Source organism: Callospermophilus lateralis, chromosome 8 (genome assembly GCF_048772815.1).
Source record: "Callospermophilus lateralis isolate mCalLat2 chromosome 8, mCalLat2.hap1, whole genome shotgun sequence".
NCBI classification, from domain to species: domain Eukaryota; kingdom Metazoa; phylum Chordata; class Mammalia; order Rodentia; family Sciuridae; genus Callospermophilus; species Callospermophilus lateralis.
Window position 1 is genome coordinate 6127913 of NC_135312.1, and position 24068 is coordinate 6151980.

At 45.4% G+C, this 24068-nt stretch overlaps 1 protein-coding gene and 1 pseudogene across 2 annotated transcripts; one reads left to right on the forward strand and one right to left on the reverse strand.

The window, feature by feature from the left end:
- Positions 1-114: 114 nt before the first annotated feature.
- On the forward strand, positions 115-22834 carry Lyar (Ly1 antibody reactive). 2 transcript variants are annotated; one of them, XM_076864726.2, is made up of 9 exons: positions 115-231; positions 6079-6252; positions 6714-6828; positions 13297-13404; positions 13508-13591; positions 17244-17694; positions 17962-18141; positions 22005-22090; positions 22519-22834. In XM_076864726.2, the coding sequence occupies exons 2-9, from the start codon at positions 6131-6133 to the stop codon at positions 22651-22653; spliced, it is 1281 nt and encodes a 426-aa protein (XP_076720841.1). In that variant the 5' UTR covers positions 115-231; positions 6079-6130; the 3' UTR covers positions 22654-22834. The 2 variants fall into 2 exon arrangements, with proteins under 2 accessions (XP_076720841.1, XP_076720842.1); XM_076864727.2 differs by having other exon boundaries at positions 17962-18048.
- LOC143406367 (holocytochrome c-type synthase pseudogene) lies at positions 11085-11773 on the reverse strand (annotated as a pseudogene).
- Positions 22835-24068: the final 1234 nt, after the last annotated feature.

Here is a 24068-nt window from a genome sequence, read left to right on the forward strand (position 1 = left end):
GGCAGGCGCCGCGGAACCATCCCGACCACGCCCCCTCCCCGCCGGCCGCCCAGCTTCCGGTGGCGTCACTTCCGACAGGGGGTGGGGTGGCCGTGGCGCGCAGGCGCGCGGGGCGGTTCCGAAGTGAGTTCTGCGCCGGCAAGTTCGAGAGGCTGCTGTAACGCTGGCGGGCCGCAGCGGCTCCACGTGCTCCCGGCCGCCGGTTGAAACCGTTGGCAGGCGCCGGCTGAGGTGAGCGGCGGCGGCGGTCAGGGGTCTCCGAGCAGGAGGGCTGCGACCGCACCCGTGTTTGCACCGTCCGCCCCTCCGCGAGCTCCTGCGTTCAGACTCTGCGCACGGGGGACTGAGGAGCTCCGGGCTTAGGGTGGCCGTTTCGTCCCAGGTTTAAAACGCAAAGGCCCCCGGGCCTGGCCAGACCGGGTCGGTTGGATCCCGCCGCGCTGGGGATCCGGCTTGCTGCACGTTGGGGACAAGGCTCTGCGATCTCGGGAGCTCGGTCCCTAAGGGAAGGCCCCAGGGCCAGTGTCCAGAGCACCGACGGAAGACCAGAATAACCGCGTACCGGGGGTTGTCATTAGCTGGACGTGAGACCTGGTGCTGGGCACTTAACCTCTTAGTGCCTGTGTCACGTGTGAAAAGGGAATGCTGTAGAACCTGACTTGGGGGGCTGGAGGGTTACTGGAGTGGAAAGGTGTTAGCCTCCGATGACATTGCAGTTGGTACTCAGTAAATGTCAGAATATTCTGCAGCACCTACCTCTGAGGAGAAGGGGGGGGGGAAGAGAGGTGCGCTGTACACTTGGAAGCCTTTCTGCAGACAAGGTCTCATGGGTACTTGTTTACACTGTGGGCCAGGCTCCCTGTGTCTAGCATCCTTTCTGACAAGTAGTAGTTAACCAAGTGAGAGGATGCTATTTGAACAGTGCAGGTGATGTACTGGGAAAGTCTGAAGTTATCTGAGTCTGGCTTTGCTCATCTGCTAAGTGGAAATAGGGGCACCTACTCCCAAATGCTTGTGCAAGGGTCAAAGAAGAGCTTGAAAGCACATTGCAGCCTTTGTCATCCCCATATGCAAAGGTTTAGGGCAATAGTGCTCAGGGTATGCTTGTGTGTTCTCTTGAACTATACCTGTGGTTTTTGGAACTCTACTCCTGGAAGGGACTTGAGTCTCTTCTAATTGGCTTAACCCTTTGCTTTATAGATGGGGAGAACTTGAAGTTGGTTTTGTTATGTTGTTTGTTTCGTTTTTTGAGATAGGCTCTTACTATGTTGCCCAATCCTCCTGCCTCAGTCCTGATGTAACGGGGACTGCAATTATAGCCACTGTGCCAGCAGAACTTGAAATTTTGGGGGCTTGTTTTTTCTTGTGCTGGGGATTGAACTCTGGGGTGCTCTACCACTGGTCTGCATCCCCAACTCTTTTTATTTTTTATTTTGAGACAGGGTCTTGCTAAGTGGTCCAGGCTGACCTCAAGATTGTACTCCTGCCTTGCCCCCTGAGTACCTGGGATCACACATGTGTACCTCTGTGCCTGGCTAGAACTTGAAGTTTAAAGGGGCAGTGGTTTGTTGGAGGTTGCACCCTGACTGGGCTTTGTGCTTGGGTTGCTAGTCTGGCCCCTTAGATGGGCTGTTTTTGGTGTGGGTGTGGTAGTAATGGGGTGTAGGTCAGTATGTGTGTTGTGGGGACAATATTTTAACATAATTTTAAAAGAAAATAAAAATATACAGAAAATGTAGAGGAAGGGAGGTTAAAAGAAGAATCCCTCCAAATTTCAATATAGAACCAAACTTAGGAGCATGTATTCAGGGAACAGGGTGGTAGAGTAGGCCCTTGAGGAATAAGGAACCAGAGGGGACTGGAGTGACTTATGAAGACTGATGGATGAGTTGAGGGTCCTATTTAAAGGAACAGCGGTTTGGTCGGGGACTGGGTGTGATAGTATTGATGTATAAGTCAACAGGTCATAGAGAAACCTTCCTGTAGTTGGGTGAGGAGGAGGCCTCCACATCTGGTATTTTGTTTAACTTTCCGCACCATGCTTTGAGATGGATATTAGACCCATTTCACAAATAACAGGTCTGATGATCTTTGGCAGATGCAGACTTCAGCTCAAGTCCTTCCCCAAGCCCAGGCCCAGGCCAATAAAACGTGGCCACCACCTTGTTAAAAGAAGGGGCTAGGCTGTAGCTCAGTGGTAGAGTGGTTGCCTCCCACGTGCTGGGTTCAATCCCCAGCACCACCTCCCAAAAAAGACTAAGATGCCCAGGGTTTTTCTCAAGTTTTCAGCCCTTTCCTGGCCACTGCCTGCTGCCCCCAAATTCAGCAAATTAACACCTGACAGCCTCTGCCGTGACGTGGTTGTTCTCCTTGCCCAGTTTGCACTGCTTTTTGGGTTCTAATATTTATGAATGGAAAATTGTTATTTCCCACATTTTGGATGAGGATTTCAAGTTCTGAGAGTTACGGCCAAGCAAATGGCAAGGTTTTGACAGGCAAGGTAGTGGTAGAATGTCTTGCAGGCTGCCTCAGTCACTTGCTGTGACCTTGGGCAGATCACTTAACTTCCAGAGCTTGCTCTTCTCTGCAGACAGTGATTGTGCAGTCATGGCTGACCTGGGTAATGGATACACCTGGTTTTATGAGTAGGAAGTGACTTTATAGAGAGCCAAGGTCCTGTTTTCTGTCCTCGGGCCCTCATATTTTTCTAGGATGTGGTATATGAGAGCTCAGTACATTTACCAGACACATGAATAGATAGCACACACAGAGGACCTGCTCAGCTTGAAGCAAGGGTCTCTGGGTGTACCTGGTAGGATAACCCCTACTGCACACTTAGCATTCAGCAATTGTCACTGGATTGAGTCATAGATTGTATTTGGCTCGAGAACCAGAGTGTGCTCCCAATCAGTCCAAGAGCACTACTTTGTGTTCGTTTTCTTTTTCAACATGCCCACATATCTGAAAAGAAGAGCACATAGAATCTCTGTGGCTGTGTTGGGACCCAGCATTGGGTGCACACAGGGAGTGAAGAGTTAATGAAGCAAAAGGGGACTTTTATTTAAGTCCAGCAACACTAAAAAAAATGCTGTCTTCTTACCCTTTGCAATAAGTATCTGAGCCCTAAGTGTGTCGTCTTCATGCAATTTTAAGCTTTTGTAACTTCAAAAGCATAAATGGTAAGCATAAAACTTACCAAAACATCATTTGAAAGTTTTAATTCAAATTCCATTCACATTTATCTTGTGGAATTTGAATAATACAATTTTTTTTTTAGGCTATGTTTGCTGTCTTCAGTTAGCGCACATGATGTCTTTTTTGAATTTTGTAACATCAAACTTCTGAAATTGTTAAGCCTGCACTAAGACTTAGGACCCTGTCTGCTGGGAGTCGAGCTGGTTTTGAGCTTGCTGTTCTTCACAGCCCATGCAAAGTGTTTACTTCATAAATGTAAGGTGTTTTCTCTAGGGACCAGGTACAGTGTGAGGCATAGTCAAGATGACTCCTGGGCTGTTGTTGGGTGCCCTCAGGGCTCTGAATAAGCTCCTTGCAGATCTTGACTCAGTAGTTAAGCAGGTGGACACATTGTTCTGAGTTCATGGCAACTATAAAAACCCCAAGGAAGGCAGGCAGGGCCTGAGTTCTGACTTCATGCAGTCCACTCATTTGTCCTTAAAATACGTAGATAAATAAAAGACCAAGTGAAAATGTGTGGAGAGATATTTTTCAAATGGACATGCGATCCAATTCTCAGAATGGCATGAACATAGTGTGGACAGCTTCCAGAGGGATGCCATGTGGTGCAGATCTTCTGAGTATCTTTTTGTCAATACCACTAGCATCTTTCCTTCAGTATATTTTGTTTCCTGCTGTCCCGCCAGGTCTTTAATTCCTGCCTTCCACCACAGACCCATTCTGTGGGGAATTGGATCCTAAGGTTCATGGAAGCTTTTCTCCGCACCCTCTCTGTCATAGTCAAGAAACAGTATCCTCACAGCAGAAGTTATAAAGCTCTAAGCCATATTTAAGTTTGCAGAGATGTTTGCCTGTGAAGGTGCTTTAAAATTTTCCAGCAGATAATTTGTTTCGCCACAGTGGCTTCTACCAAGTGGGTATGATGGAAGTCCATTTCTTGGCGATAACCCATGATCCCTTGGTCTTAACCCAAAAGTGCACCTCCAGACTCATAGTATGATGTTGGCCCTTGTTGCAAAATGGCTGTTTTTGTTGCCTGACATTTATTGAACTCCATCTGCCTTATGCAGCATGATAAGCTTTGAGGGAACTGGGTCATGGTCAACATGATCCCAGCTCCCCAACTTGTGACTCTGTCACTCATCTTTACAGTAACCAGGTGCCCTAGGGTTGTAACATCTGCATTCCTTGGGATTTGGCCAGGCATAGCTGACCATGTGCCTGTCCCGATGAGGGAAGATTGGTCAGGCAACCCTGATAGCAGGCTGTGGAAGGGACCCAGCACACCCAGGGTCAGTGGGCCTGCGGTTTGTACCTAGTGTAAAAGGTGAACTGGAGCCCATTGGGTAAGAAGCCTGCTCAAGAGACTGGCTGGGCCTTTGAACCCTGGAGAGGCTGGCAAATGGCCGTGAGCAGCCCTGATCCTTGTTAGGTGTGACCTCACTAGCTATGATCTGGAACATGGTGAAGGGGAGATGCAGTTCATGCATGAGGATCCCTGTAAATCAGTGGTAGCTCTTGTGTGGAAGGATTCGTGGGGTGGGTTGGGTGGAGTCTTACCCAAGCAAGTATTGTTGACTTCCTTGATCCTCTCTTTCTGCTCATAATGAGGAAGACAGGGTTGGGCTAAATAGTTCTCAATATCTTTGCTGATTTATAATGTAAAACAATGCTCTAAACCAGTGATAAACGTTTATAGAAGCATGGAAAGTTACCCTGAGTGCTTAGTGCTTAGATGAATCTGTATTTTGTTGAGCACAGTATCACCCCCTGAGCTTGTAATATAGAAGAAGATACTGTATAATGGGCAGTGCTCAGGATACCTGGGGCACCTGGGTTTGTGAGCTCCTTGAGTAATTCAGCACCCAGCATTTGGGATACCTAGATATGGTTACATTTCTTTCTGACTGATCTATCTGGCAAGAAGCCATGTGAAGGAGACCCTCACCTGCTCCCTGTTCAGAGACCAAGGGGTATGATCTCATACCTGTGAATATTTTTGGAACCTAGAGAATTCATTTTGAGTTTTCCCCTTTCTACAGCTCTCTGTTCCCCTTCTTATTTTGTTATTATATTTGGGACCTGGAATAGTTGGCAGGATATACAGACATTGCAAGGCCTTTTATAATTTTCATTGTGTATAAATGAAACTTATTCTTCCCACACAGTTCTGCCAATCTGCCAAGGTTAAATTTATTTCTGTTACTATGTATCCTGGGGCAAGTTTCTTAATCTCTCCAGATAAATTTTAAACAGTGATAATCCTTCCCTAGGGAAGGGTAGGGTTTGCTTGAGGTCTAAATTAGATACACATAAGCTCTTAGAATAGAGCCTGATACATGATAAACCACATTCAATAAATGTTAGCCCATTATCACTAGTGATGGTTTACTTACATGGGTGGTAGGGTTGTTCATAGATGACTGATCAACTTTGAATCTGTTATTTTCATGTGAAATTATCGTTAAAAGTTAACTGTAGGGCTGGGGTTGTGGCTCAGTGGTAGAGAACTTGCCTAGCACATACAAGTTACTAGGTTCCATCCTCAGCACCACATAGCAATAGATAGATGATGGATGGATGGATGGATGGATGGATGGATGGATGGATTGTGTCCATCTACAACTATAAAACAGTTAACTGTAGTCATACAGCATAGTGGTGCACACTGGTACTGGGAAGGCTGTGGCAGGAGAATCACAAATTCAAGGCCAGACTTGAATTAAAAGGGCTGGCAGTGTAGCTCAGTGGTACAGGGCCCCTGAGTTCAGTTCCCAGTACTGTGAACAAACAAATCAAATTAAGTTACTTGTGTGAATCATTTGTTGAACAGAAGTTTTAGTTTTTGTTTTCTGTTTTGTATTTTTTTTTTTTTTTTTTTAGGACAAGAGTTAAAGCCTATCTTGGATAGAGAGTATTTAACCATTTAGGTAAAATGGTATTTTTTACATGCAATGCATGTGGTGAATCAGTGAAGAAAATACAAGTGGAAAAGCATGTGTCTGTCTGCAGAAACTGTGAATGCCTTTCTTGCATTGACTGCGGTAGAGACTTCTGGTAAGTTCCGCATAATGCATGTAGACCCACAACGAAGGTTCAGACCAGATTTGGATCCCTAGCTGGACAAAGCTTAGAAACTTAAGGAGAAAAAAACAAAACTCGTAGGGCCCACTGACCACAATTGGAAACCATATGCATTTTTAAAGAAAAGGCCAAGAGAAGGGGAACTAGAGCAGCCTGAGCACTTCTTAGACAGTAGATGGCTCATCCTGTGGCCACTGTCAGTGACCAGGTCCAGGGAAGCATGTGCCCAGAGTGAGGCTTGAGGGCTTCGGAGCTGTTTTGTTAGAGCAAAGCTGTGCTCTACCCGTCCCTCAGAAGGGATGAACTAAGCCAGAAAGTGAGTTGAGGTGGGTGGCAGGGGACAGATGTGCATTGTGCAGACAGTGGGAGCAGCAGTCATCGGGGCCCCCAACCTGCGTGGCAGTCTAATGGTGGGACTTCTGCTCTCTTTGAAGGGGTGATGACTATAAAAACCACGTGAAGTGCATAAGTGAAGATCAGAAATATGGTGGCAAGGGCTACGAAGGCAAAGCCCACAAAGGTGACATCAAGCAGCAGGCCTGGATCCAGGTACCGGCTTCCCGTCCCCACAGTGGCCTTGTCCGACCCCCTCCTCTTCCTTCAGAAGCCTGAGAGACTAAGAGCAAGCATTCATCCATGCAGACCAGTCTGCAGCATCATGTCTTAGCCCAGCTGAAGGCCAATTTATCTTCTTGTAATAGAGTTATTTTCTAACTGTTAACACAACTGGGAGGTGTTTTGTCTTTAATATGTGTGTTTTACACATTTCTCTCTAAAGTATTTGAGAATTCTCACTAGCTTTCTTTTGACTAGACAATCAAGTAGAAAATTTCAGGTCTTTCTCTTGTAGTGTTAATGCAACTTTTGCTGCTGAAACACTGTTAATCTGTCATGTCTGCTATCAGGATCAAGCAAAATAGACATTTTCATAGGTATAAGGAATTTTCTATTTAAATAAAATGAAAATGTATACAATAAAAAGTGGCAAAAGCAATGAAATTCCTATTTGGGAAGCATGACATTGCAGAAGGGAAGATTTAGAGAAGGAAATAGAGAAATAAAGACAAATGTTATCCATGTGAAGATTTCATATTTTCCTGAAAATCAAATTAATAGCTTCTGACACTGACTAGCTCTCTGAAATGGCGTACTCCTAAGGGGACAGTTCTGTTCACAAAGGACTTGCCGTTTCTGCCCAGTGCAGGGTGAAGAGCTGGTGAACCTGTATCTTAACTGTGAAGCCGAGGCTGGTGACCACTGGCACCTTGGGTCACTCTCTCTGTTATCCTGAGACTCAGGTGACATTTCTGGGTGCTGGGGCATGTATAGTTCTACCTCTGCTGTGGTTACACTTGAAAGAAATCCTCAAAGGCAGGGTGGGTGAGCTGCGTGGCTGGTACTTGGGACAGAACCTGTGAAGCCTAGGGTGTTGATTTTGTGTTGACAGAAGAGGTTTTCTGACCCTTGCTCTGTGTTTAGTGGCCCTCTTGGTGTAGATCAAGAACTTCACTCTGGTTCCATGTGGGCTGCTGGTCCTCTCCCATCCCATGGCTCCAACGCCCTGGGTGCCCTTATCAGGTGGATCAGAGGACGTGGGTTAAGCCAGGAGAACATGCTGGGGTCATTCTTGTAGACATGGGTTTGAGGGTTTTGTTCTTTCCCTTTATTTCCCTCATTTAAAAAAAAAAAAAATATATATATATATATATTTTTCTCTCTCTCTCTCTCTCTCTCTCTCTCTCTCTCTCTCAAGTAATCCAGTCAGGAGGGACCCTGTTTTTCACAGGCTTTAGTTGTTAGTGCTGGGGACCTTTTCTTCTTTCACAATTAGCCTTGACCATTTCATCCTCCAGCTGTTCCTGTTTTGTTCAGCCTTCCTGTGGGTTCAGAGTTCCCAGGAATGCCACTTGCATTGGTCCCATCCCTGTCGGCAGCTGGCCCTCTCAGACCTTGTCCATTTCAACTTCAACAGTCTGCTCTGCTTCTCTCTCTTTCTGTTAATTTTGATAACTTTATTGTTTTAATAAAAAAATAAGTAGCTATTTAATTTTTAGGAAAAAAATAGTCAAGTACTAACAGAAAGATTACACAGAAGAAAACAACACACGCTCCGAACACCAGTCAGCCAGAGTGGGCCAGACCTATGCAGTTGGCTGGGCAGCGTCCACATGCCTCTGGGCTTGTGCAAACCTGGATGCTGGAGAAGCATCTCACTCTGTGGGCCCTGGTACTGCCTTCGGACCTCATCACCAGTGCCCTGTGCTCTTCTGCCTGGTTTTTCCCTGTTCATGCTTGTCTTGCCTTCTTAGTTGGTGCAGCCTGGATGCCACACACAGCTTTGGCTAACCGTTGTCTTAGGACCCTGTCTCCATGTTTCTGGTCTGCTTATATGTAGATTCTTTTCTTTCTTATGCAGGGACACTTTCCTATAAAATATTTGCTGAGCTTCATTGTTCATCTTAGGTTGACTCACTGGTGACTGTCCCTCCTGTCTGCTGACATATCTCTAAGTAATTATTGCCTCTGACTTTACTGGGATTGCAGAAGTGTTTCGTGTGCTCTTGCTATTTTGGTTTTATTTATTAGATCTTAATACTACTGTTTTATTCTCATTTTATACCCTCTACTATCTGTTTTTCTGTGATTCTTGATTCAATTGATGTAGGGATTTTTTTTCAGTTTTTTTTTTTTTTGCCATGGTAATGTATATATTTTAATAGCTTAAATTTATTTATTTGTTTGTATGCAGTGCTGAGAATCGAACCTAGTGCCTCACACGTGCTAGGCAAGTGCTGTGCCACAAAGCTACACTCGCAACCCCCATGATAAGATACTTACCATTTTATAGTGTACTTAAACTCAGGTACATTCACGTCACTCTTCAGCCATCGCTGGTGCCCATCTCCAGAACTTTCATCTTCCCCAGTTGAAACACTGTCCCATTAAACACTCATCTCTCCATCCCCACGTCATTTTGGTTTCTTATATTTTTTTATTTTTATTTTTTTGTTTTGGTGGTGCCAGGGACTTAACCCAGTGCTCACATGAGCTAGGCCAGTGCTCTTCCACTGACTATGCCCCCAGCCCTTCTGTTCTACTTTCTGCCTCTACTTTCTGCCTGCATGTCCTAAGGACCTCACATGAGTGGGAGCATGTATCCTCTGTCCTTTTGTGATGGCTCATTTCACTGAACATGATGTCGGGGTATGCTCATGTCGTAGCATCTGTCAGAGTTTCTTTTCTCTTTAAGGCTGAAGAACATTCCACTGTTTATCCATTCACCTGTCAGTGGACACTTGATTCCTGTCACATCCCTGCTTTCATTTCTTCTAGGCATTTATCTAGAGGTAGAGTTACTGGATCATAGGGTAATTCTCTTTTTCTTTTTTTTTTTTTTTGAGGCAGCTGTGTAATGATTTCTATAGCAATTGCATCATTTCGCATTCCCACCAATAATGTACAAGGGTTGCAATTTCTCTTCAACACTCATAATTTTCTGTTTTTAGTTTTCATAATAACCATCCTAATGGGTGTGAAATGTTGTCTTTCTGTGGTTTTGGTTTGTATTTTGCTTATAATTTTAGCATCTTTTCATGTATTAATTGACCATTTGTACATCTTAGGAGAAATGTCTATTCAAGTTAATTGCTCATTTTTTAATTAAGTAGGAGTTTTTTGGTAAGAGTCCAATTTCATTTTTTTCGGGATAATTTAAAAGATTTAAAATTATCAACACTTCAAAAAGCAGTCATTTGTGACATTCTGCTATAATTAGAACAACCAATTTTTGAGTTACTGTTCAAGGAATTTCAACAGCAAACTTATAACTTCCTTAAAACATAAAAATTGAGACAGTGAATTGATGCAGACACACTGCATCTGAGAAAAATACTTGTGAATATTAATACTCCGCTAAATATAATCCCTGGCACTGGGACTTGAACCAGGCTTTTAAATTGGATTAGGCCAACCTGGGACAAGGCTTCAATGGAGGAAGGAATAGGATTCAAACTTGGGATAACTTGAAATGCCAGAGACAATGAGGAGATGTGTTTTGAAGGAGCAGAGTTACATATCAGAACAACAGGAAAATGTTTAAAAAATTATATGTTTCAAAGCATATGCATCAGCACCTCATGGTGGGTGAGTTGTAACTTCTTTAACAAGGTCCAGTCTGAAAAGTGCATATAAATGAGAGCCAAGATACACCTTAGTCTTGCTCATTGCAAGGTGTGGCTTTGCATTTTGTTCAGGGTCACTACTAAATTGTGGGAATTTCAGAAATAATAGTCTCTTTTAAAAAAATTCTGCTTTTTTTTATAATGAATGATTTTAGTTAAAATATTTGAGCAGGTAAACGCTCATGAGCATCATGGTGACTTTCAGGTTTTACCTCTCAAATATTCCTGAGAAAACTAAGGAGAAAAAGCAGCTTTTCTCACTTTCTAAAAATTCTTTTTTTGGAGGTTGTTGGGACTTTTCGAGATGAAAGATAACAGACAATGGTGCAGCTAATGGACGCACTGGGGAGACTGCTTGCTGCTTAAACCAAACACGAAGAAAACTTTTAAAAAATCTGCTTTAAACTGCAAGGCAAAACGCTGCTCAAACCGAACAGAGCCGGGTCCTTGGCTAAGTGCAGGATAAAGTGTGATTATCCTCTTGAAGTCCCCGATACTTCATGCATGCAGTTCCATTTGGGGAAAATAGTTTAAAGTATCTCTTAGAAAAAATTAATTTACACTTTGCATCACAAACAACAGTGGTTGCGATGTCCGGTGCCACAAAGCAGCCTTCGTTCTGTCTCATACAGCAGAAAACAAATCCAAGGTGGGGCGGACGTGCCGGGTGGTGGTGGACTGGGAGTCCTTGTTGACTTCGCCTCCAGGGTAGTAATCTGCTATCCAACTTCTGTGCCACAGTGGTTGATGATCCAATCATGCCTGTTGAAAGGCAGCTCCATCCAGGAACGAGTTCTTGCCCTTGGCAAACACTTTCCTCCAAATCAGATCAAGGATGGATACTGCGCAGCATGCAGGCTTCCCCTGTGCACTGTTCTGACTGAATTGTAATATTATACATATCCTTCGGTATCCTCACCCTTTCACTCCACCCTTTCCTTAACATGGCATTCCAGAACGTCTGTTTGGAAGGATAACCCGCTCTTTCTCTAAATCTGCTCGTGGAATGGCTGATTCTTCTCTGATGGTAGACAACACGAAGGGCTGATGTGGGGCCTGTGTTTGGTTGGGTGGTGGCATCAGATTTGAAGGATTGGGGTTCTCCTGATTCTTGGCAGAGCACCTGTAAGGGGCCCTGCACATACTCTTATGCACCGTCTTGGTGGGCAGGCACAGAGTAGGTTTTGCTCTCACAGGTCTGCACTCAGTGGACAGCCTTTCCTTTTCCCTTCATGCATCGGGCATCCTGAAGACAGTGATGCTGTCTGATCTGAAGCATTTGAGGTCCGAACTGGAACAGCAGGAGTAGAGGCTGACAGAACCCCTGCTTGGAATCAGTGTGGACTCCAGACAGTTTTAAATTTCCAGCTGCTGCCGTCTCCACCTTCCTCTTGCTGGGTCACTGCTGTTTACGTGGTCACTGCCAGTGTTCTCAAACAGCACTCCTCTGGCTGCATTCTTCTCCGTGTGAATATCCACTTTTCCCAGCACCATTTGTTGAAGAGACTTTTCATTCTTCACTGACTGGTCTTGATGCCTTTGTTGAAAATCATTTGACCACATATGCAAAGGTTTATTTTTGGGCTCTGAATTCTGTGCTTCTGTCTATATGTCTGTCTATGCAGAGCCACATTGTTTTATAGCTTTGTTTTCTTTTTTTTTTCTTTTTTTTTTGTTTTTGGTACTGGTGATTGAACGCAGGGGCCCTTGACCACTGAGCCACACCCCCAGCCCTTTTTTGTATTTTATTTAGAGACAGGGTCTCACTGAGTTGCTTAGTGCTTCACTGTTGCTAAGGCTGGCTTTGAACTCAAAATCCTCCTGTCTCAGCCTCCCTAGCCATGAGGATTACAGGCATGTGCCACCATACCTGGCTTGTAATAAGTTTTGAGATCAAAACTTTTTTATTGTTTCAAAATTGTTTTAGCTATTTGGAGTCCCCCAATGATTCCCTGTGAATTTTAGGATGGATTTCCTCCAAAAAAAAATCATGTATATTTATCTATCTCAACTAGGTTTCAGTAGGAATTGTGCTGGATCTCTAGGTTGCTCTGGGAAGTATTGACATTTACAATCTTAGGTCTTCTAATCCATGAGCATGGCATCTCTTTCTATTTATCAGTGTCTATAATTTCTCTTAGTATGTTTTATAGTTTTCAGAATACAAGTCTTTTACCTGTTTGATTTTTGTTTTTTTCCTTACTATTCTTTTTTATGTTATTATAAAGGGAACTATTTTCTTAATTTCCTTTTTGAATTGGTCATTGTTGGTGCATTTTGTTACCAGGGATTGAATCCAGGGGTATTCAACCACTGAGTCACATCCCCAGCCCTTTTTTATATTTTATTTAGAGACAGGGTCTTGCTGAATTGCTTAGGGCCTTGCTAAATTGCTGAGGCTAGCTTTGAACTTGCAGTCCTCCTACCTCTGCCTTTGGAGCTGCTGGGATTACAGGTGTGCGCCACTGCTCCCAGTGCAACCAGATTTTTGAGAGTAGATTTTGTATCTTGCAGCTTTGCTGAATTGATTTATTAGTCCTAACAGTTATTTGTGTTGAAGGTTTAGAGTTTTATACATAAAATCATTTCTCTGTACAGGTAATCTATGAATAGGGATAATTTTGTTTTGTCCTTTCCAGTTAGGAAGACTTTTATCTCTTGTCAGCTGCTCTAGGACTCCATTTGTATGTCAAATAGAACTTAATATATTTTGAAGCGTAAGCAGTAATACAGAATCCGTACTTCAGATGTGAACTCTTTGGTCAGGGCAAGGACTTTTAGATTGGCTTTCATGAAACTCATGGGTTGGTTATTTATTGTTTTCTTTTTTTTATAGAAAATTAATGAATTAATAAGGAAACCCAATGTCAGCCCCAAAGTGAGAGAACTGTTAAAGCAAATTAGTGCTTTTGACAACGTTCCCAGGAAAAAGGCCAAATTTCAGGTATGGATTTGATTGGTTTTCTGAATGGGTGGGGGGCTGGACCTGTGTGTATCTTGTCACAGTGGGATAAGTGGTTCTTTTTTTTCTTTTTTGTTCCTTACAGAATTGGATGAAGAACAGTTTAAAAGTTCATAATGAATCCATTCTGGAGCAAGTGTGGAATATCTTTTCTGAAGCTTCCAGCGATGTAAGTTAGAACTAATTTTAGATTGTTGCAAGAATAATTAGTAATAATGAAATGGGAATGTCTATATTTGGAGGTCAAGGTAGCCTGCTTTTTCAGAGACCCTCTGTGTCTTCATTTATGGGAAAGAGTAAACTGAATGCACTGCAGGGAAGATTTCCTTATTGTACAGAGAAAGGTGTTTAGTCCCAACATTTGATAAGGGTCCCAGCGGACATGTAATGACTGGTATATCTATCAGGCAGTGGATATGTTGAGAAGAACAGGAGTTTGGATTTCTGACAGCCCAGGTTCAAAGCCCTGCTATGCAGTTTGCCAGGTGTATTATCATTGGCACATTAGTTAACCTCTAAGCCTCAGTTTCCTAATCTAAAAAATGTGGATAGTAATACTCATTAATTTATTCCTATTTACCGGGTCCTAATCTGTGCTAGGTCCTCAACAAAAAATAGAAAGCATATCAGGAGGGTATGGTGCTATGAAGAGAAAGAAAACGGGGCAGGACATAGTGGCCAGGTGGACTTCAGACTTCAGACGCAGGGTGAGGTGTGAAGCCTCTGTGGGAGTGTTGGAGCAGAGGAGGGTACCCAGCATTTAGTGACGTCCGTCTCCTTCCTTCTGGCGGGGAGCAAATCCTATTTGAATATTCATAATCAACCACCTGCTAGTGAAGACTATTTGAAAGAGAGAGTCCTAAATGAGGAATGCATGTGTAGAAGGTCTTAGTTGGATATATTTTAATCACTCTGTTTGTTAATTCACAATTGTTTCCCACTAATTTCATTATATATTGTTCTTGTTGGGAGCTTATGTGCTTCTTGGAAACTCATATCAAAAGTTTTCAAAAAAGAGCAGGGCTGTAACTTGTCTTATTCTAGTCAGATTTTTAGGAGTTGTTTGCTTTGTGCAGAGAAAATAGTTTTGGTGACAAATTATGGTCGATGAGTGGACAGCCTCTGGTAATCTCAGTTCTGTCAGTGCTGGCTGGTGGGGCTGCCTGTGCCTTTCCCCAGTGATCCTTCTGCACACCCTGTGTTGGTGGGACACAGCCAAAGGTCCTAGGGCTTCATTTGTCCATGAGTCAAACGCCTGTCCTCCTGGAACTCTGTCCTTCTTGACTATCTAGCTTCTCCCCCATGGTGGTTGGCCGTGGCCCCTGTACATGTGGCTGTAATTAGGTCCTGCCCTCAAGGGCTACATTCTAGGGGGTTGGAGGCTTCCCTTAGTGCCAGGTCCAGATGAGTGTGGGAAGAGACAGAGAAAAGGCAGGTAAGGCATTCCATTCTTCCATTACAGAAGAGCCAGGCAGGGCACCCTCGGGAGAGCAGGAATGAAGAAGAAAGTGGGAAAGAATTGGTCTGCCCACCTTGCCCATCTTGCATGATGGAGCTGGTGTGGGTGTGGGGCAAGGTACCAGCTGGAGACTTGGCATACACTGGGGAGAAGGGAGGCTGAAGGCTTTGGTACTCAGTGCTTCTGTACTATCATTTGGGCATTGGACGCCCCCCATGGGCCCATGTGGCTTGGTGCCCAGGGTGGCACAGCTGGGATATGGTGGAACCCTTAGGGAGTAGGGCCAGGTAGGAGGTCCTCAGGGCATTGGAGGCATACCCTTCAGGGGGAATGTGGCCCCGACCCCTTGTCCTCTCGGTTTCCTCGCTCACAGGGTGAGTACCTTGCTTCCCCATGTACTCCTTCCATGAAGTGTCACCCTTGCCTGAGGCTCTGAGCAATAGGGCAGTTCCATCTTGGACCAAACCTTTGGAACCATAAGCCAAAATGAACACAAAAAAGTTAACTGCCTCAGGGATTTTTATTATAATCATGGGAAGCTGATTAACACATTATAATAATACCTTACCAGAAAATATTAGCAGAATTGCAGGAGAGATGTGAAGTTTCCTCCTGAGTCTATTTCCAGATTCATCCTTGACCTCTTTTCCCATGATCCTTGGCAGCTTTATGTTTGTGAACCGTAACTGAGTTCCTAGTGTTGCTCCTTCAGGTGTGGTGTGATAGGTCTGAGTGCTTATGTCCTGGTGAGAGCTGCCTACAGGACGAGGACTATAGGTAACCTGCCCCACCTTGTCTGGCTGGTGAGGAACAGGTTGGGATGTACATCTATCCCTGCAGCTGAGTGTTGGCCCCTGCCTTCCTCTGCAGATGATAGGGCTCCCAAAGCCATCTGATTCATTGCCCTGGCTTATCTCCCAAAAGAGAGGGACTCAGAGTGCACCAGGAATGGAGCTGAGCTGTGCTAATGTCATGTTATAGGTAGGATCTACGCACTAATCTTAATTGGGTAACTAAGAGACAGAAGATCTGTCTTGTTCTAGTATACTACATAGTTATTTAGTTTTCTTTGGTTCTATATTGGTCCATTTTCTTTTTTCTTTCTTTCTTTCTTTTTTTTTTTTTTTTTGTGTGTGTGTGTGTGTGTGTGTGTGTGTGGTGCTAGGGATTGAACCCAGGGCCTTGTGCATAGAAGGCAAGCACTATACCAACTGAGCTATATCCCCAGCCCTATATTATCCATTTTCTGTTGCTATAACAAAATGCCTGAGTCTGGGTACTTTAAAAAGAAAAGAGGCTTATTTAGCTCATAGTTTTGGAGTCTGAATGTCCAAGATCAGGCATCCAACATGTGGTCAGCCTCTGGTGAGGACTCCTCTGGCTGTATCACAGCATGGCAGGCGGCATCATGGTAGGAGTGTTTTTGGAAGGGATCACATGGTAAGACTGGAAGCCAGAGGAATTCACAGTGTTAGGCTTGCTCCATTTATAAATCCCTTCTCTTGAGAGAACTAACTTGCCTGGAGAGACCAACATCAGTTTCCAGTGACCTAATCACCTTCTGTCGCGCCCTATCTCTTAAAGGTTCTCCCACTGCAAGGCTGCTACACTGCAGCCCACTTGCATGCAGCATGTCAGCCTTTGAAGGACGCTGAAGCATGTCTAGAGCCTGGCAGGTCCCCTGCTCTGTTCCTCACATTCTGTGCAGGGTCCCTTGCCATCCTCCAAGGGCAGCCGTCTCATCTGGGTAGTGATGGTGGTAGCACTTCCTTGGCTAGCCCTTGATGGCTTTCAGAACTCTCCACGTTCATTGGGCCGGTTGGTCGGGCATCCATGATGAGAGGCACACAATGTCTCTTCTCATTTTATTCACACCCCAGTGGGGTAAGGTGAATGTGACAGCCTTTTACTTTCAGATTAAGAAATAGATTTGGAGAAGAGAAAAAACTTGCCTTGACTAGTCACCTGACTAGTAATGAGCAGATCTGGAACTTGAACCAGGCCTACAAACACATAGATCTTTGATTCTGACCACACCTGAGTGCTCTCTTCCCACCTAAATGAAAGATGATTAGTGAGCAGAGTTCAAGGTCTGGCTTAGGTGATATAAGGCTCTTCATTCTTTCACTCTCAAGTGGAATGAAAGTATCTCTTCAGTGCAGAGGTGTGGCCTGGGGGAGTTCTCCCCCACTTGATATTTTTATTGCCATATTTTCACAGTTGGGGGGTTCACAATTGTAAAGTGGTGAGTGATAAAAGCATTTTCCTTGAACAGTTCATTTTGAGATACAGGTAATGATGTGAATGTTTGGTTCTCCCAGATCAAATATTGATATGTTTCTTGGTTTTGCTTAACAATCAGGAGCCATTTAGTAAGGGGCAAGATCAACAGCCTCCTAACCAAGTGGCAAAGTCATGTTCAGAAGCCTCCACCAAGACTCCAGCATCCTCCAAGGCTAATGACTCCACAGAAAAGCAAGCAGAGGCAAAGAAGAATAAAAGAGAAAGGAAGGAAGAACGGCAGAAGAACAGAAAAAGAGAAAAGAAAGAACTGAAATTAGAAAACCATCAGGACAATTCAAGGAGCCAAAAGCCCAAGAAGCGCAAAAAAGGACAGGAGGCTGACCTTGAGGCTGCAGGGGAGAGGGGGTCCACGGCCAATGGCTCCATAGGGAAGAAGGGCAAGAAGAAGAAGGGCCAGGGCAAGCAGGCAAGAGAGGAGGACGCCAACAGGGTCAGGGGCCCCAAGGAGGACCCCAGCAAGGTGGAGATGAAGGCCACTGTGGGAAGAAGGAAGCGGAAGCACTCGATAGGTACACGGCCGGGCTCTGAGGTGTCATCGGGTGGCCAGGCTGCCATTTTGAACCAGGGAGGGAATAGCATAAGCCTTGGGTCCAGCTGATCTGTGCCTCCCATCCCATTCCTCCTCTGCAACATGCAGGATGATACCAGCCATGGTCCAGGGCTGCCTGGAGATAAGGCTGGGGACAGTCTCGTGGGTCTAGCGTGGTAGGGCTCTCCTGAGGAGTAGCAGCTATCAAATGCAAACCTTTTTAAAATTTTTTTTTTCCTTAACTTAGCTGAAGCAGATTCTAAGATGAAAAAGATGAAGTTCCCAGGACAACCTGAGGCTGGAGAAGCAGAGGACGATGAAGCTCCTACGAAAGGTACCTCTGCGCCATTTGAAAAGCATCGCCTACTTAGTTTGGGGAAGGAGCCGGCAGAGATGCCCCTTTCCTGGGGTGGATCAGGTACTTCTGGTAAGTCATGCCCTCCAGAGGCATGTCTAAGGATTTGAAGCAAAATGAGCGCTCTGGGGTTTGTATTATAGTGAATCTGTATTATAGTGCCTCTGTCCCTTTGTCTTTGAGGAAAAAGGGAGGATAGTCTGGATTGGAAATATGTATGTTAGTTTTCCATTACTGTAACAAATATCTGAAATAGTCAAACTGTGAAGAGAAGGTTTGCTTTGGCTCCCAGGTCAGAGGTCTTGGTCCATGGCAGGTTGGCCTGGTATTTGGGGCCTGTGGTGGAGCAGAGAGGCTCACTTCATGGCCAGGAAGTAAAAGGAAGAGGATGAGACTGGGGTCCCACTGTGTCCTTTAAGGGCATGTTCCCAGGGCTCAGGAAGACCTCACATTAGCTATTGGGAGGTTCCTGCCTCCCAGTAGCTCCACACTGGGACCTACCCTTTAACAACGGCCTGTAGGGGACATTCCAGATTTCAGATCCACATGATAGCAGTGTTTTGCTTTTGAATTTAAGATGAACCCAGATGACTTTCCCAGACACTGTTATCTCCTGTCTGCATCTTGTACCGTAGGTGCTGGCCCATTCCTGTTATCTAGAAATACCCTTGGTCTAGGAAGACTTGACTGTGCCCCTTTCTAGCTTTGAGTCTGTTCCTGGGGCCTCCTTACCTGGAGCTCCATGGCTACCCACTCCCTCAGCCACCATATGTGTTGTTAAAATGCAGTCTCTCGCCTTCGAGGCTCGCCTTACATGTAGCCTCCTACATGGGAAGCTCCTGCTTCCTCAGGCCTGAGGCTTTCCCTCCTGCTGGGAAGTATGTGTGGTTTGTCCACCCGATTCTGTCAGTCAAGAGTGGACCCAAGGAATCAGATGGGCATTGCAGCTTTATTTGTGGGGATCACTTACTGCCAAGGTGGATTAGATCTCTTAGCTTGAGCCCCCACTCCTAACTGTGTGGGCATTTTAGCATTTAAATTGTTGGACTAGGGTATAGTGCTCGCCTAGGGTGCCTGAGGCCAGAAGAAGAGTGTATTTTAAAGCAATTGTAGGTACACATTGAATCATGTGTAGGAAGTACTTGACTTAAGCATGCTCACAAAGCCGTTATTTTATTTTACTCATTTGTTTATATGTGGTGCTGAGAATCGAACCCAGGGCCTCACACATGCTTCACTGCATTTCCCCATGGGCAGCACCTGAGAGCCTGTAGTGCACGTCAGCCTGGACGTGGGCATTGATACAGGCACGGTGGAGAGCATTGCTGCCCCACAGGATGCCCCTGCCACGTCCACTCCCCGCCTCACCTCTGGCAGCCACTGGTCTGTTCTCCATTTCTGTGATTTCTGGACGGTGTGTGAGTGACTCCGCCATTGGCTTCTTACGCCAGTGTTCTTCTCGCCAGTGTTCTTCTCGGTGACCCGTCTGGTCGCTACAGTGTCAGCAGTCCATCGCTTTCTCTGCTTAGTCACACCCCATGGAAGAGATGCGCTGTGTTTCTTTCCCATTCACCTCCAAGGCTGTCTGGCTGTTTCCAGCATCTGGTTATTGTATGTACAGCTGCTGGGGATGTTCATGTGCAGGTTTTGCATGAGCAAAAGTCAGTTGCCCTGCGTAAATGGCCATTGGTGCAGAGCTGTGTGTGTCCTCTTGTGGTGGCATGATTACTTTTTTAAGAACACTGCCAGGCCTAGGGCTGTCTATTAGTAGTAGAGTGCTTACCTAGCATGCCCGAGGCCCTGGGGTCAGTCCCCAGCCCTGCAAAAAAACCTCCAGATCAAACAAACAAAGAAAAACCTGTGGAGACTTGGGAAGCACAGCTGTGCACCTCACCAGCGGTCTCAGGATGGCCTGCATCTGCTGACATTGTGGTGGGTGAGCAGGGCAACGTGCCATGGTTTCAGTTGCCCCTTCTCTGGCTAGTGATGCTGGATGCCTGTGTGTGCTTGTCTGCCCTCTGTATCTGTCTCTTCAATGAAGTACTTGATTTTGGCATTTGGTCCATTTTCTTCCCCACACCCCAGTGCTGGGGATTGAACCCAGGTTCTCATGCATGCAGCCCTGGCCCATTTTTTGATTGGATTGATTGGGGTTTTTGTATATTCTGAACGTCTGTCCTTCAGTGGGACACGGGTCTGGGGCGCCTTCTCAGTCTAGAGCGTCTCCTCGCATCCTTCTAAGGGCCGTTCATGGAGCAGATGTTTGTTTTGATGAGTCCAATTTATCAGTTTTTCCTTTTCTGGGTTGTATTAAGTCTCTAGATTCCAAATTTTTTTTTTGTTTGTTTGTTTGTTTGTTTTCTAGGCTTTTCTTATTGGTCAGACCTTTTTTTTTTTTTTTAATTCTTCTTAGTTGGTCAAACTTTTTTTTTTTTTAATTCTTCTTAGTTGGTCAAACCTTTTTTTTTTTTTAAACATTTTTAAATTTTATTATCTTTATTTTATTCATTTGTTTATATGTGGTGCTGAGAATCAAACCCCGGGCCTCACACATGCTAGGCAAGTGCTCTACCACTGAGCCACACCTCCAGCCCTGGTCAAACCTTTTTAACCCACAGAATTTTTACGTATGGAAGGTGTGCGACTCAATGTCTGCTCACGTGTGTGCAGATTGAGCTCGTCAGCTATCCCTCACCCTGTGTGTTTGTGGGTGCAAGTGCTGGTGTGTGTAGTGAGAGCCCTTGAGACACTCTCACCAAGCTGCAAGTGTGTGCTCTAAATGGTTTATAGTCTCACATTTTATATATTATATTTATATAGTCTCATATTTTATATATTTTTAAGTCCATGGTCTGTTTTGAGGCAGTTTTTATATATGGCATGGGCTTTTATTAAACTTCCTGTTGTAAATGGCTTTTTCTCCTGATTGCTGATGGAGGAGGATGTGCTAGGCAGGACTCCCTAGGGCCTCCACTGGCGCAGCTGGGGTAGCTTGGAGTGGCCCACTGCTGGGTGAGAGTTCTGTTCCATCCTGGCCTCTGGCTCCAGGGCTATGGCTGGTGGGGTGTGGTGAGCACAGCCATCTGTGGCATTTGCCTGAGGAAGTTGTTCTTGTGTCGGTCTGTGCCTCACTAGCTGCTCCTTCCCGCTCCTGCCAAGATAGCAGGCTTCTCTGCCTCACCATCGGCCTTCCAGTATGCTGGCTTCAGCAGATTCAGAACATGCAAGGCCAGAAGTGGCAGCCTGTCTTCTTCCCACCTCCGAGGGTCGCCTGGGCTTGCTGTTGCAGTGTCTTCTCTTGCCTGTGCTTCGCAGGACTGGGGAAAGCACACTGCCACCAAAGCGAGTGCCCTGGCCGAGCCCTTTCTTGCCATTGCTCCCTCTCTGAAGCTGCTTGGGCTCTCCTTGTGTGTTCTTGGCTGTGCTTAGTCAGCCTCCTGATCTTGGTGGCTGCTGGGTGAATCTCTGTTTTCCATGAGATACAAGTTACCTTTCTGTAATTCCAGCTGCTTAGGAGGCTGAGGGAGAAGGATCACAAATTGGAGGACTGCCTGGGCAACTTGGCGAGACCCTGACTCAAGATAAAATAAGAAAGGGTAGGGGTGTCGCTCAGTGGTATGCATTTGCAAGGCCCTGAGTTGGATCCCCAGTGTCACCAAAAAAAAGGAGAGGAATCCAGAAGTCACCTTTCACAGGGCTTCGTCCTGGTGCTGGTGCTCTGGCTGTCCTCTCACTTCAGAAGGAGTCCTTGGAAGGATCGTCGGTGCTTCCTGCTTGGGCTGATACAGGGGTTGTCACCTGGTACTCTGGCATTCTATGCATGGGAGGGGCAGGTCATTTCCCCAGAAGCAAACAGATGCGCAGAAATTGTTTCTTTTTTGTGTGTGTTTGTGTTACAACAAAATAAAATCTCTTACATATTCTTTGTGTTGTAGGTAAATTCAACTGGAAGGGAACTATTAAAGCGGTCCTGAGACAGGCCCCGGATGGTGAGCTGTCCATCAAGAAGCTAAGGAAAAAGGTACAGGGTCTAAACACATCCCAGGAATGGCTAGGAGAATTTATTTTAAATATACACTGATGGGTTTTTACCTAGAATACAAAGAGAGAGAGTGTGTGTGTGTGTCGCAGTTTTTAAGCTGCTCCCTTTGTCCCTGTCTGGGGCAGGAATTGAGCCAAACCCACCACACAGTCTCAGCCAAGGCAGCTCCTAGATCTTGGACTCCAACTGTTTGAAGAGAGGCTCCGTTTATTTATGTTATGTTTGAAAATGGTTGTTTTGGATATTTTTTTCCTTTTTACTTGTTCCAAAGCAGTGGTTTCTTTGTTTTTTTGCACTGTGTCTGTGTGACAGGTAGAGCACACCTGTGCACACAGTACGCTGAAAGACCTGTAAGGTAAGTTTTCAGGACAGATGCACTCCCTTGACGTCCGCTTTTCTTTGCTCAGGTTTTAGCTCAGTATTACACAGTGACAAACGACCGTCACAGATGTGAGGAGGAGCTCTTGGTCATCTTCAACAAGAAAGTCAGCAAGAACCCCACCTTCAAGTTAATAAAGGACAAAGTCAAGCTTCTGAAATGAGCATTTCATACTTAGAAACTGAGCCCATTCTGTTGACTTCTTCCTCTTACTGCTGTTTGTAAAGTGTGTAGGGAATTAGAACAACTCAAATCTTGTTTTATGAAGCTGTATTTTTAAGTTAAGGAAAAATATATTTTTGTTAGAACTTTTATGAAAAAATAAAATATATTCTTGCCCAAAATTCTAAGTCTGTTGTGGGAGAAGTCATTGTACTTTGAAAAATACTTCTTGTAGAAAAAAATTTTTTAATGTAGTACAGTGACAAGTCAGAAGTAATTTCTCCTGTGATCAGACTAGAAAGAATTCATTTCAACCACATCATTTCTGTTCATTTCCCACCAGGGCTTTTGTGCATTTGATTGTCTGTGTTGTAACAATGTGCCTGTCAATGGCAGTATTTGATCCGTGGATGGTTGTGACAGTGGTCTTTTATCTGTGGTGATCCTTATTTAGCCAAAAGTTTACTCCTCAGAGGAGGCTGGTCTGTAGCAGTGTAGGCCATATACACTGTGGCCAGGCTGCCTTTGGCCAAGGACAGATGGCCATGGACTCGCACTCAGGGGTGTGGCCTGTGGCCAGGAGTGGAAGTGCAGGGAAATAGCCATTGAAGACAGAGCACGCGGCTGAGCTGACCACTGCTCCAGTGCCCCCTCAGCTGAACTGCTGCAGAAGCGAGATCGATCTGAGGTGTGGCTCACTGGGCTGGAGGGGAGCAGTGTATGTCACCTCTTTTTGATATGGAGTAGGTTTTGCCCACAAGTCCTTTATAAAACTGGTGCGTCTGGTAAGATGCTTTAAGAGGTACTCCTTTAGCCAGTATTGTCGGTACTCATCCTGCAGGTGACAGTGAAGACTGGGGCGAGTGCCACAGGAGGGAGAAGATATTGGTGCAGGGTGACTCCATTTGAGCCTTCAAGATAAGCCCGGGGAGCCAGCTTGTCTGCCAGCGGAGCTGGTTCTCAGCAGGGCTGTGCTGTTGTGCAGGGGTGACCCAGGGCTCTCGTCTGAAAAGGACGTAGACTGCAGAATCAGGCCTAGAGCCGGGTTCTCTTTGTCCTTTCCTGGCCAGCCTTGCTAAACCTCACTTTCCTCATCTGGACAAGAGGATGTAGAGGTTCCTTGGATTGGGAGTGAATGAATGAATATACAGCAAACCTAAAACCCATTCAGTGTTGCCATCATTGCTGTTCCTGGGAACCACGGTTGAGCCATGATATCTGCAGACGACTGGAAAGCAAAGGGAGAAGTAGGAAGAGAAGGTGGCCCAGACCACATGCCTAACTTGGGACAGACACTGAACACAGCTACTGCCAAGACCAGCCTGGACATCCCCTGTTCTAGTGCCCAGGTGCAGAAGTGTGCCTTCTGTCCTTGCAGCATGACGGACAGGTGCAGAGCAACCTGGCCCCAGAGGA

Bases quoted from the DNA above. Each gene is read 5' to 3' on its own strand.
- Lyar (XM_076864726.2), top strand. From the start codon at position 6,131: ATGGTATTTTTTACATGCAATGCATGTGGTGAATCAGTGAAGAAAATA. The intron at 6,253-6,713 runs GTAAGTTCCGCA...CTCTCTTTGAAG, and splicing joins GACTGCGGTAGAGACTTCTG to GGGTGATGACTATAAAAACC. The intron at 13,592-17,243 runs GTAAGTTAGAAC...CTTAACAATCAG, and splicing joins TTTCTGAAGCTTCCAGCGAT to GAGCCATTTAGTAAGGGGCA.